The sequence below is a fragment of the Labeo rohita genome, chromosome 23 (assembly GCF_022985175.1).
Source record: "Labeo rohita strain BAU-BD-2019 chromosome 23, IGBB_LRoh.1.0, whole genome shotgun sequence".
Taxonomy (NCBI): Eukaryota; Metazoa; Chordata; class Actinopteri; order Cypriniformes; family Cyprinidae; genus Labeo; species Labeo rohita.
Window position 1 is genome coordinate 9,312,511 of NC_066891.1, and position 12,436 is coordinate 9,324,946.

The window sequence follows — 12,436 nt, forward strand, 5'->3', positions numbered from 1 at the left end:
AGCTTAGACCAGGCTGGATGACCAGCTAAAAATCAGACAACCATTTTAGGCTGGTTTAATCTGCTGAAAAAAAGCTAAAACCAGCCTAATCTGGTTTAAAATAGAAGTAGCTGGTCTTAGCTGGTTGTTAAAGACGGTCTCCCAGCATGACCAGGTAAGGAAGTGGCCAAAACCCTGCTAAAACCAGCCTGCTGTCCAGCTATGACCAGCTTAGACCAGGCTGGATAACCAGCTAAAAACCAGCCAACCATCTTAGGCTGGTTTAATCTCCTGAAAAAAATAAAACAGCTAAAACCAACCTCAACTGGTTTAAGATGGAAGTAGCTAGTTTTAGCTGGTCTCCCAGTCTGGCTAGGCTGGCCAAGCTGGTTTTAGCTGGTTATTCCAGCTGGTCTTCCAGCATGACCAGCTAAGGCTTTGGTTAAATGCATAAATGTAAGAATAATTTACCTGGATAACATTTCACTTCAACCAATAGAAATTGATTTTGTATAAAAGAAATGAAACACATTTTTAAGACCGTTGTACTGTTATGTACAGATTTTCCTTTTGTGTTTTAAGATGTAATGTGACCCCAGTGTTCATAAGTCTTTCTGAAAATTTACCCATCTATGTTTTTATATTCGGAATTTATTTTTCATTGTCTTGCTAATAGTGTTTGACTACAGTTTAAAAACGACCCCACTTAGTTTCCATGGAAACCGAGCTGTCAAAAAAAAAAAAAAACGAAGAGAGGACTACAAATAGGCCTAGCTAGCGTAGCGTAAATGTCACAGCTGGGACGTTTGTTTGAGATACAGTTGCCCTTTATGGCTTTACACGCCTTGTTCCCAAATATAACTGCTCAGAGAAACAATATCCGTTTTCCTGTCGAGTAAGACAGCATAGCAGCCAATGCTAACAATAGGCTCTTTAGAACTACTATTCCCGGCACCCTCTGCGCCGACACATCAATGACGTCACAATAAGTATATATGTGTCCCGTGCGGCATTCCTTCCTCTATTGTTACATTGTAACAAACCGGGGCAGAAGAGAGGCCCATAGGGTCCTCGGGCCGACAGATACTACACATCATTTTTGTTTTTTTCTTTCCTTCGGGGTGGAAATATAACGTTGCGATTTGTCTAAACATAGCGCCGAACACAACCACCTATTCGGAGGAAAAAAAACCCCGAAGGCTCGGCTCTATTTGGTCTTTTTCAATGCAGGCATTTTAAAGGATCACCTAGAGGTTTTTATCTGCATTTATGGGATGCATCTGCGCCGGGATTTGTCATTTTTAATGAATACGGTCCTTGTCTGCCTTCGTCTGCCCCGTTTGAATTTTTGCAGAGCTTGACTGCAACGTTCAGTGCTCGCATAGCCTTCTCGACACACAAAACCCCCCCATTTGTAGTCTATGTCAAGACTAATATCCATTGTTTACGATGCTTAAATGTTCGGACATCACTGTATCTTCGTGAATAAACTGCTATTTCCTTAGTGGTCTGGCCATTTCGATGGGCTGAAGTCGCTTTTGTCTGTCATCTTGTAACCTTGTGGAAGTCTAAAGCCGAAATAGCCTCAAAATCCCCAAAGAAAATAACCATCCAAATAAAGGAAGCACGGATCGAGCGACAGCTTCGCCGGTTTAAAGGCTCTCTATTTCTGCCCAAGGTAAGCCGAAGAGAAAGGTTTTGTGTTTCACTTCTGTCTTTCCCATACAACCCAGCCTACGAGGAAAAACGAGTAAAAATGGGTTGATCATTGGACCGCTTGCAACACAGCATACCATTTTCTGCTCTGTCATAAGACCGTCTGTCTGTGTTTTCCAGTGAACAGTAAAAAATAAAAATTCATAGGACAGATCATATGTGATGTGTCATCCTAATCATATTGGGTCACACTGTGGCAAGCCTTTTTAACATCTAAACATACTCCTTTAAACCAACTAGTGTCTAATTGTGTTTCACTAGCACTTAATTTACTAATACTGTTATTACACACTCTTTCTCTGCTAACAATTTGTGCAATTGTGTTCTATAGAAATATGTGGTTAGGTGTTAACTATTTACCTATAACTACTTTTTACTTATTCCTTAGGTAGTTAATACTTAGTTATTAGTATTTGCACCAGATTTATTAGTACTTATTTGTTAAACATGATAGTTTGAGACACTTTTACCTATTTACCACCTTTACATATTTATCGATGGATTTTTGGGGTCAAAATGGATACTTATAGTGAACTAGTCGGAAAAACTAGTAATAATTTACACACATACTACATCTCTAATAAACCATATCCATTGCATTTGAATAGTTAGTACTATAAATACCAATAAATACAATAAAATGAATAAACACCAATGACAATTAAAACACTAAACTATAGCAGTTTATACAAGTATTATTAATATAAGATTATATACTAGTTAGTTTAAAGCAATAAATGATACCACGGCCTGATGCGGTCATGTTTTCTAACAGTGTTCATATTGCATGATGTACGTGTTTTGCAAATTATTGCTGAAATAATTATTTCTAGTAACATGGACATGCCAAGTGTGATGTCATATTGTAATAAATCAACTTTTTGTATTGCTAGACCTGTTTAAAATTCCCAGTTGCTGGTTGTGCATGCATGGATGCATCCACAGAATGGAAATAATGTTTGCATTTTAAGAAATTGCAACGTCATCTACGCAGAGTTTGTTGGTTCTGGAAAAGAAAGATGTGACGTTTATGTGTCATTTGTCTACGATGGGCTATTTCAGTGCAGACCAGTCAAACAGGCTGACGCGTAGTCAGTACTGTAAGGTGATTATTCACGCTTTCTGTCCACCCCAAATAGGCCACAGGATGTGTGTCAGGAGATCTGCAAACATATATCAGCCTCACAGTCGCATCCCTGCTTTTCCATGACCTATGCTGCATTCAGAAACTAGTTAGTTTGTCTGCCTTTCTTTCAGTTATTGGCATCATACACCGATGCTGTTGGAGATGGATTTGATTTAATGCTATTTTTATAAAGATGGAGCATCCCTGGATGCATGGCATAGAAATTATTGCCACGTATCTCTTTGTGGAGATCTTTGGGATATACAAACATGCTTTTACCTTTACATGATGTTTATTTCTCACTTATCTGATGTGCACTGAGTTGCATTTACTGTTTGAGGCCCATATTTAGTCTTTGCATGAAAAAATAGAGTGCTTTTAAAAGTGTCTTACCACTTGCCAATGATCATAACTCACAAATCCAGGACTAATTACTTCTTTACATCTAAAACAGTAATCTTACCTGGGTTTAGTGCTAGTTAGTTGCATGTCTGAGTAGTTTTAGTATTTGGTCTATGATGTAGATTGGACTTTGATAGTAAGTCTCAGGTTGCAAGATGAATGCTTTTCAGATAAATCATATGCATTATACACATGTAATCTACCTAAACACCTCAAGCAATTTGGGTTGGGATAAGATGTGTTTGTTAATAACCTTTGCAAATATTTGCTGTGCGATTTGGTAGCACTGGAAAGCTTTCTGTTCTCACTTTCTGCATATAATTGTGTTGCTTTACCATATGCATATATATGTTAGAACATATGCTTTTAAGACACTGAGTGTACATGATGGTGTTCAATAGTAGTGATGTGCTTTAAGTTTGGCTTTGAGTCTAAAGAGAAATCTTGGCACGCTTGACTGAACGCAGAGTAATTGGCAGATGTACTGCGTTATTTGCTAGCAGCTTACTTGTACATCACATCATTTCTCTGCATTTAACTGCATCACCACGGTAGCATTAATTATAAAAGGAGCACATGAAAGCGAGGTCGGTTTCGGAGAAAAATGGACTCGTTTCTTAGCATTTCTTGTTTCTATGGATACGGTTCATTCAAGAGCAGGGCCCTGTGTGTCAGACACTTATGCGTAAAGTAGCGTATACTCTCGTTTCATCATCCTGTTGTTTTTCACAGCTGTTTCAAGGTCGTAATGTATTATTTGCCAGTGATAGGTGATTGGCATGTATGTGGCTTGAATTCGAGGCTTCTGTAGTATGAATGATTGTAAAAATGAATAAATAAGACAGGCTGAGTCAGGCTAATGCTATTTCCTTAGCATTCATAATCAGAGTTCATAAAACTAATCCAGTTTTTGTGGATTTGACAAATCTGTGGGATTAAATCCATGTATGCTGTGAGTTTAATTGTCAGCTGTAATTCACAAGTTCTGTTCTCATTTAACCCAGCAAAAAGCCACTGCCTGTTTAAAAATACTGTTTAATCACAAAGAAAATCAAGGAATGGAGCCGCTCAAAGCAGTTGTATTACACAGCTCCCTCAGGCTAAGGAGGTGGTCTGATCAAACGTCCCGACTCGGCCTTGTTTGACCTCTCTGGTTTGACTGAACTGGTCTCATCATCGGCTTGCAAAGGCTTGTTGTTTGTAAGGTTCCACCGGTTTAAATGGGAGTGAAAGAGACCCAAAACGTGGATGCAGTTTTTCCACGGCTATTGCTTTAAACCAGTTACCATGGTGATGTTTGCAGGCTTCATGATTTTTAAGCAGGACTTTCATGCTGGATGGTGAAAGCGAATGTCAAGGATTAGGTAGCAAAATTGGTTACATTACATAAGCTTCCAGATTGTTCCTTTTTTGGTTGCATTTTCATGTTATATTTGGTCACTCTGACCTCTAGAATGAGGTATTTTTATTCAGCACTGCAGCTGTTAATTAATCTCTGTTCCTGGCCAAGTTTCACATTGTTTTTCCTCTTACAAGTGTTATTTTTATCTTCATTTTATTTAATGAAACTTGAAATCATTTAACTTAATGTTTGAAGAATCACTGTTTTGTTGTGAAAAGGTTTAATATTTAATTAGCAATTTAAAAATTAAAGTCTAAACAATATCCATTTATCTATCCATATAATATTTAGCAATTAAGAATCACTAAAGTGATTCACAAAAATATTTGAAATCTTAAACAGATTGTTTATTGACAAAACTGTCAGGAGATTTTGGAATAAGCAATTAGGTGGGATGAAAAAAGTACAAATTATTATTTATATAACTTGTATGAGAAAATGTATTTCGAAAGCATTTCTCAAGTAAAATTCTGCTCTTATACATATACATATCCTACTTGCAATGTACAGTCTGTAGTCACGATTGTTCATGTTTAAATTTCGCCAGCAATGGTCTGTCAGTCTGTTGGACAAAGCTTGTACCTATCTGTAATGCCTCCAGACGCAGTGTTTCCATGGAGACAGTGTCATCTCGTGGCCTGAAGCGCAGATTCGAGGAGGTGGACAGCGGCTCGCCGTGTTCCACACCCAAAGATTCGGATGATGACATCTCTAGCAGTGACAGCGCTGATAGCTGCGACAGTCTCAATGCTCCCTCCAGCTCTCTCACACGTAAGAACACACCAGAAGTTAGTCTTATGATTTCAATATTATAACAACTTCCTGGCTGCAAGTTAAGGAGGAGCTCAAACAATTTCCCTGTGTTATGTTTTGTTCCTAGCCCCTGAGCTAATTCCGGATATAACATTTACACTATTGCAGCAGTTGCAAATCAGAACCATTTTAGTATAAAATGCGACTGCTTTTTTATTTAATTTGTTTTACACACTGGTACATTTTTCAGAAATATACTATAAAGGCAGTCTGTGGACCATGATAACCTCTTTAGTTGGTTCTCCAACCAAGTTGGCAATTTTCTTTAGTTTTGTAAGAGCCACAACACCCTCATCCATAGATGTTTCTGGACCACCATTCTTGTTGGAATGGAGCAACATTGCTTTTAAACCAGGAGTCTCCGAACTCAGTCCTGGAGGGGTTAGGGGATCCTAGGCATGCTAGAAACTTCCAGACAGGTGTGTTGAGGCAAGTTGGAGCTAAACTCTGCAGGACACTAGCCCTCCAGGACCAAGTTGGAGTCAGACAGGTTTTAGTAGGAGAAGGTTTAAGGCAGGGGTGCCCAAACTCCGTCTTGGAGGCCGGTGTCCTGCAGAGTTTAGCTCCAACTTCCCTCAACATACTTGCTTTGAAGTTTCTAGTGTGCCTAGTAAGAGCTTGATTAGCTGGTTCAGGTGTTTTTGTTCAGGGTTGGAGCTAAACTCTGCAGGACATCAGCCCTCCAGGACTGAGTTTAGGCACCCTTGGTTTAAGGTTAGGGTTAGTCTTATACAGGGGTTCTCAACTCTGGCCAGCGAGATCCATTTTCCTGCAGTTTAGCACTAACCTTGAACAAACTCACCCGCCTGTACCTTTCTAGTGATCCTAAAGACCTTGATTAACTTGTTCAGGTGTGTTTGATTAGGGTTGGAGCTGAACTCTGCAGGAAAATTAGCTTATCAGTTATTCTTATCAGTTAATTATTTCCCTCAGATGTGAGCGATAGGTTATGTATAGGGATCGGAGTAAGGTTTAGGTTTCCGTTATAGGAGTGTTGTTTCAGAAATATGTCCTACTTGAACATCATGGCTAATGTGGCAAGCCTTGAGGTGAAAAACTCTTAAACACCATTTTAGGACAGTTTTAAAGGGATAGTTCACCCAAGAAATTATTTTATTAATTACTCACCCTTATGTTGTTTCGAATTCATAAAACCTTTGTTTTATGAAATCTTCGGAACAAAACTTAAGATATTTTTGATGAAATCCAAGAGCTTTCTGACCCTGGATAGACAGCAACAGAACTACCACGATGAAGGCCCAGAAATGTAGTACAGACATCGTTAAAATACTCCATGTGACATCAGTGGTTCAACCGTAAGTGGTTCTTGTGAATGAGCATTGATGGCTGACACTGAAGAGAAGAAATTGTTGAATAAAGTTGTTATTTTTGTTTTCTTTGTGCACAAAAAGTGTTCTTGTAGCTTTGTAAAATTAAGGTTGAACCACTGATGTCACTTGGACTATTTTAATGATGTCCTTACTACCTTTCTGGGTCTTGAATGTGGTAGTTGCATTGCTGTCTATGTAGGGTCAAAAAGCTCTCGGATTGCATCAAAAATATCTTGATTTGTGTTCCGAATGTAAACTAAGGTCTTGTTGGTTTGGAATGACATGATTTGGTTGAACTATCCCTTTAATGAGGGTTTAGGTTGAGTACTAAAGCAGTAGACCAAACATTATTGTTTACGGTGTCTCTATCTTGTTTCTGTAGCCCCCTCCATTCTAAGAAGACACAAAGCATCTTTAGGTCGTAAGCAGGTACGCTTTGACGCGGTGACGGTCTACTACTTCTCCAGGAGGCAGGGCTTCACCAGCGTGCCCAGTCAGGGTGGCAGCTCCCTGGGCATGGCACGCCATCACTGTGCTATACGACATTACACCCTTGGCGAGTTTGCACGAGAACAAGAGAGCAGCCACAAGCATGTGCTGCGTCAACACCTGCGGCAAGAAAAACTCAACGCTCGCAAGTTAAAGGTTAGTTGTGTGCCACTGTTCTATTGTAGCTTCTGTTTCTATAGGATTCTGCTTTTGCAGCAGCCATTTGGTTTTAATTTTAAGATGTCTTTTGGTTGACTTTTCTCAGCTGACACGGAATGGAACTGTGGATTGTCCCGAAGCCGAGTTGCTTACCCTGGACGACATATCCGATGAGGATCTGGACGTCGAGAGTGTAGAGGTGGACGATTGCTTCTTCTTGCAGCCTCTTCCAACCAAGAGGCGTCGGGCACTACTGAGGGCCTCAGGTATTGCCCGCATAGATGCCAGAGAAAAGGCTGAGCTGCGTGCCATACGTTTGTCCCGGGAGGAGTGTGGTTGTGACTGCCGCTTCTACTGCGACCCTCGGCATTGTGGCTGCAGCCAAGCTGGAATTAAGTGCCAGGTAGGACACGTTGTAGTCTCAAAAGTCAGACTTGCCCAGGGGTGTCCCATCCTGCTCCTGAAGGGCCACCTTCCTGCAGAGTTTAGCTCTGGGATACCTGCCTGGAAGATTCTAGGACTGGAGCTAAACATGAAAGGTTGTCCTTTAGAAGCAGGATCAGACACCCCTGATTTGGCCTATTGGCCTATTCAAATAAAAGACATACTCTTTCTCTTGTACCTTGTCCCAAAGGTGGATCGGATGTCCTTCCCATGTGGTTGCACCCGTGACGGTTGTGGCAATACAGCTGGTCGCATTGAGTTCAACCCTCTTCGTGTGCGTACCCACTATCTTCACACTATCATGAAACTTGACCTGGAAAAGAGAAGCCTGTTGGGTGTAAGGCCTGGAGAGGACTGTGGGGAAGAGACAGAGTTAGTCTCCTCTCCATCTCTGTCTCTTTCTCCCTTGGACTCGGATGTGGAGGTGGAAAGCCAAAGCATTCAGGAGCTGCAAGAGGAGCACTGCGACAGCCTGGAGCGTGAGAACGAAACAGCCGTGCTTCACCTACAGAGTGCGGAGGAACGGGAAAGGAGACTGGAACAAGAGGAACAGCAGGTCGAAGAGGCGCAGACCACTGACCCGACCCTTTGCCTCCTGCAGGGTGCCCTCACCAGCCAGGCTGGGATGGAGGGCATGGAAGGTGTTGAGGGAGTCCTTCTCGAAGGACCTTTTCCTGAAGGTGCCACCCTGCTGTGTATTACTGAGAACAATGAGGATGAACAGACCGAGCAGAGGCTCCTCAAAGACCCTGCCTCTGTCCTCTATTATCAGGTAGGTCATGTAGAGACAGCAGCCTTTGAGACGCTTCCTGCGCAAGTAGAGGAGGTGGTGAGCGAAGGCGGGGATCCAGATACGGAGAGCGATCGGCAAAAACAAGAAACCTGCGGGCAGGATTCGGCCAAGAGCTTGTCTGTCGAAGTACCTCCACCTCTCGAGGATGGGGGCGAAGAACAACTTTGTCCAGAACAGGCCTCAAATGACGGGGAATGCCTCGAGACATGCCTGGCACTGGATGAAAAGGCAGTACAACTTCCTCCAGAAGTGTAGAGCCCATCACCTCTGCAGATGTTTTGCACAAGTTAGTCATTAAATTCAAAGAGAGCCTACTCCACACAGTGCGATACGTTACAAGACTGCATAATGTTATTAAATGTTAACTTCATGGGTTCGTATCCAATTTAGCCGGAGATAAGCATGTACTGTGTTTGAAGTAGGTTGTCTGTGGTAAAATAAGTTATTAAAAAGAAAAAAATAGAATAATTTATTTAAAAAAAGTGAAAAAAGAAACTCAAGAAAAGCAGAGATCCTGATCTGTCAACAAGTGTTTGTTTTTCCAATATGGTATCAGTTTATTACTCGATACTAGTGGGGAAAAAGTGGCCTTTATGTCGAGGAGCAAGCATTTTCAGGATTATCCAGCGCCTTTGTATGGCCTTTCCAGTTTGTAGAGTTCCGATAGCGCACTCCAACAACTAATCGGCACTGTCGAGAGCGGGTATGCTAACGCTATGTTCACGTCTTGATGGAATTACCACAGTTATGGGATGAGAGCTCTCATTTGAGTTGTTCATATACTATATGCTAAATGCTCATAACGCCAAAATGTATCCATACATGGCTTGTTGCTTATTACAATAAAATCTCTATGTTAACCTTGGAATGGAGCTTTTATAAAATGAATAAGTTCCGACCTAGGAATTACAAATGTTTTCAAAAGCCTTGAATGGTTTAAATACTCCTGTAATCCTATAATTATGGTAATTCTTCCAGGGCGTGAATGCAACATTAGTAATATGCATATGGCTAATGCTAACTCAGTGCTAACGCTAAGAGGAGGAGTTGCTAATTTTAGAAGAGGGTGTTGTTTGTAGCATCCTTCCTGTGAATAGACCCAACAATCCTGGAAATACTTGGTTTTCATGTACTGTACAAGTGTTTTGCTAAGAGCTAGCATGAAGATGAGTGAAAAAGCTGCTTGTTCTCTGTATGCACGTTGAAAACTTGATTCGTTTGATCTTGCTGAGAGGGGATCAGGAGGATGAATGAATGTGCAAGCCATTTGCACAGCAGTTCTTTACTGATTTATCGTAGTCTTGACCTGACACCGTTTGAAGCTGTAGCCTACCGTCCCAGTTCGTGGACGTTTATTTATTTACCACCGCTTTGTATTGTTAGGGCGAGGACAATGTGTGTGAGTATTGTCTACAATCATTTATGATTTTTTTTTTTTTTTTTTTTTGATGTGTTTTAATTTTTCAGGAGTGAATGAGATCATACACATTTATTGCACGTCAAGCCTTTAATGATTACAGAAGAGATTGTATGGGTGTTATGGGTGAATCTCATGAAAACACGTCACTCCAAAATCATTTTACATAAACAATACAATGCTTAGGGCCATAATGTTGTTTTAACATCAGTTTCACCATCAAATAGCCGTTTTAATTCTGTTTGTTACTCTGAAATGTGATTCTCATTCAACACAGAAGTTTGGGTAAAAATGGGGTGAAACTGACAATGGCGCAATGCAAGAATTTACTATATTTTGTGTATTTTGCGCAGGAATATGATGCATGGCGTGTTCTTGACATATTTTGTGAGATTGACCCGTCTAAGTTCAACCTTTAAACCCAGTACTTAAAACCCAAGGTGATCTTATACATCATGTAGGCCTTTATGTACTGTATGACAAGGCAAAGAAGACTTTGAGGAGACTATACATTGTAATTTTGATTTACACATTTGCCTTTTTAGTTTATCTCACTAGGCCACAGTTTTAACCAGTCCTGGTATTTAGGCCACATTACAAGTTAGGCTGAATATAATTTTGTATTAACAGTGCACCTTGTTTTTAAACGTCCAAACCCTCATTTAAACCCTGTGAAGACCATCCTTCCACCTCTTTTGCATTTTTATAGTCCATCCCTCTCTCATCCCTCGTTTTAGAATATGAATAATGTTGATGAAAATTTTACTTGGATGCTTTCTGTTAAAGCTGTTTTAGTTCACCTCTGTTTAATGTTAGTTAAAGACAAAGTAATAATTTGAATGGTTACATGAAAAAATGGTGTCTTCAAATAGTATAACGAGTTCTGTGATGTTGCTAAATTATTTAAACGTAAGGAACCGAAGAAAAATGTCATTTTGCAGTGTGTATGAGCGCGTGTGAGTGTTTGTACGTGTGCTTGAATGATTTATGCTGATTTGTGAGATGAACCAATGTTTGTGAGTGCAGTATGGGGTCATCACGTTTCAAAAGGTGCTCTTATTTTAGTTTTTACATATTCATATTAACACTATATGTAGAATATATGTAGAGAGAAAAATGAAATGTTAATATCCACACATAGTTGGTTATGAATGCATATGTTGCTGTTATCTCTCTGCTTCAAGTTTACTCACCCTTAAAACACTCTTAAGTCCTGAGTAAAGGAGATGCTTCATTATGTGATTACTTTAGCTAAAATGGAACACGTGAGGCTAATCATGAACTTGTTAGCATGGTTGCACCCTCATGACTTAGCATTGTAAAGCTCCAAGCATTAAGTGTAATTCAAACCTAAATCTGCAATAATTAAGAGTTTTGCAAATGACCAATCAAGAAGGATTTTGTTTTATACAGTTACTGTGTTTATAATGTTTTTCTTACTTTGTTTTTGCCTCATTGTACTGTATGTTAAAATGTCTCTTCGTCTCTGTTTACTGAATGATCTTTATGTATCGGCTAAGTGTGTTATATGTCGTTTTTATGTTGAACACGGAAAAATATGCCACCTTCACACATTCCTGCACTCAAATGAGTTTTGTCTGTAGCAGTGTCCGAGCTAGAAACTGACACATCCTTAAAAATGGTGGTCTAAGGACCTGCTATTGACCAAAACATGGTAGACAGAGTCATGTTTGGTGCTCGTTGCTTTTATGTATGAACATCCACCCGTCCAGTGGTCCAAAACCTAATGGCTTTAAAAAGGAGGATTGAATGTCGCACATGCTAACATACCTGTAACTGTAACGCTAAGTATCTTTTTAGTCAGATAACGTCATATTTTTGGTTTTCATGTCACCTCCTTTTTGAATACTCAGATTTGAGACCACTACAGTAACCGAAAACCAACTTACGTTATGATTGTGTGTGTTTATGTTTGTTTGTGTGTGTGTGAGTGTGTGTGTGTTAGAGGCGCTTTATTAATAAGGCTGAGTGGAGTTGAATTCTACGCTGTAAGAGTGACTTATGCTATCTGTTGCCTACAGAGGAGACAAAACATACAAAGTTTTATATGAAAATGTGAGTGAAATAAAATCTAAAATGAAGAAAACAACTGTGTCCTTTTTTAGTATGAAATTATATATTAACAGTATTCATAAGGGAATTAAAATTACCTTGCAGCACAGGAACGGTCGCACTTACGTCGCGATTTGGTCATTTACCCTGATCGCGCGGCCATATTGACGATACTCGGATGTAAACAACAGAATGAATTGCAAGGTTAATGTACTACCGAATACCTTGTTCTGCCAATTTATGTTGTGTAAACCACGTAAAAACGTGTGGAAGCTGTTGGATCATACAGAAG

General features: G+C 40.0%; 1 protein-coding gene across 1 annotated transcript; it reads left to right on the top strand.

The window, feature by feature from the left end:
- The first annotated feature begins 995 nt into the window (after positions 1 to 995).
- Positions 996 to 11,615, top strand: csrnp2 (cysteine-serine-rich nuclear protein 2). Its single transcript, XM_051096957.1, has 5 exons — positions 996 to 1,657; positions 5,227 to 5,396; positions 7,152 to 7,414; positions 7,524 to 7,820; positions 8,052 to 11,615. Exons 2-5 carry the CDS (start codon positions 5,240 to 5,242, stop codon positions 8,907 to 8,909), a joined length of 1,575 nt encoding a protein of 524 aa, XP_050952914.1. The 5' UTR covers positions 996 to 1,657; positions 5,227 to 5,239; the 3' UTR covers positions 8,910 to 11,615.
- The last annotated feature ends 821 nt before the right edge of the window (positions 11,616 to 12,436 follow it).

What these genes read in the sequence shown, in the direction of transcription:
- csrnp2 (XM_051096957.1), top strand. Translation starts at nt 5,240, where the DNA reads ATGGAGACAGTGTCATCTCGTGGCCTGAAGCGCAGATTCGAGGAGGTG. An exon ending in TCAACGCTCGCAAGTTAAAG is followed by an intron (nt 7,415 to 7,523) that starts GTTAGTTGTGTG and finishes GACTTTTCTCAG; the next exon opens with CTGACACGGAATGGAACTGT. An exon ending in AAGCTGGAATTAAGTGCCAG is followed by an intron (nt 7,821 to 8,051) that starts GTAGGACACGTT and finishes CTTGTCCCAAAG; the next exon opens with GTGGATCGGATGTCCTTCCC.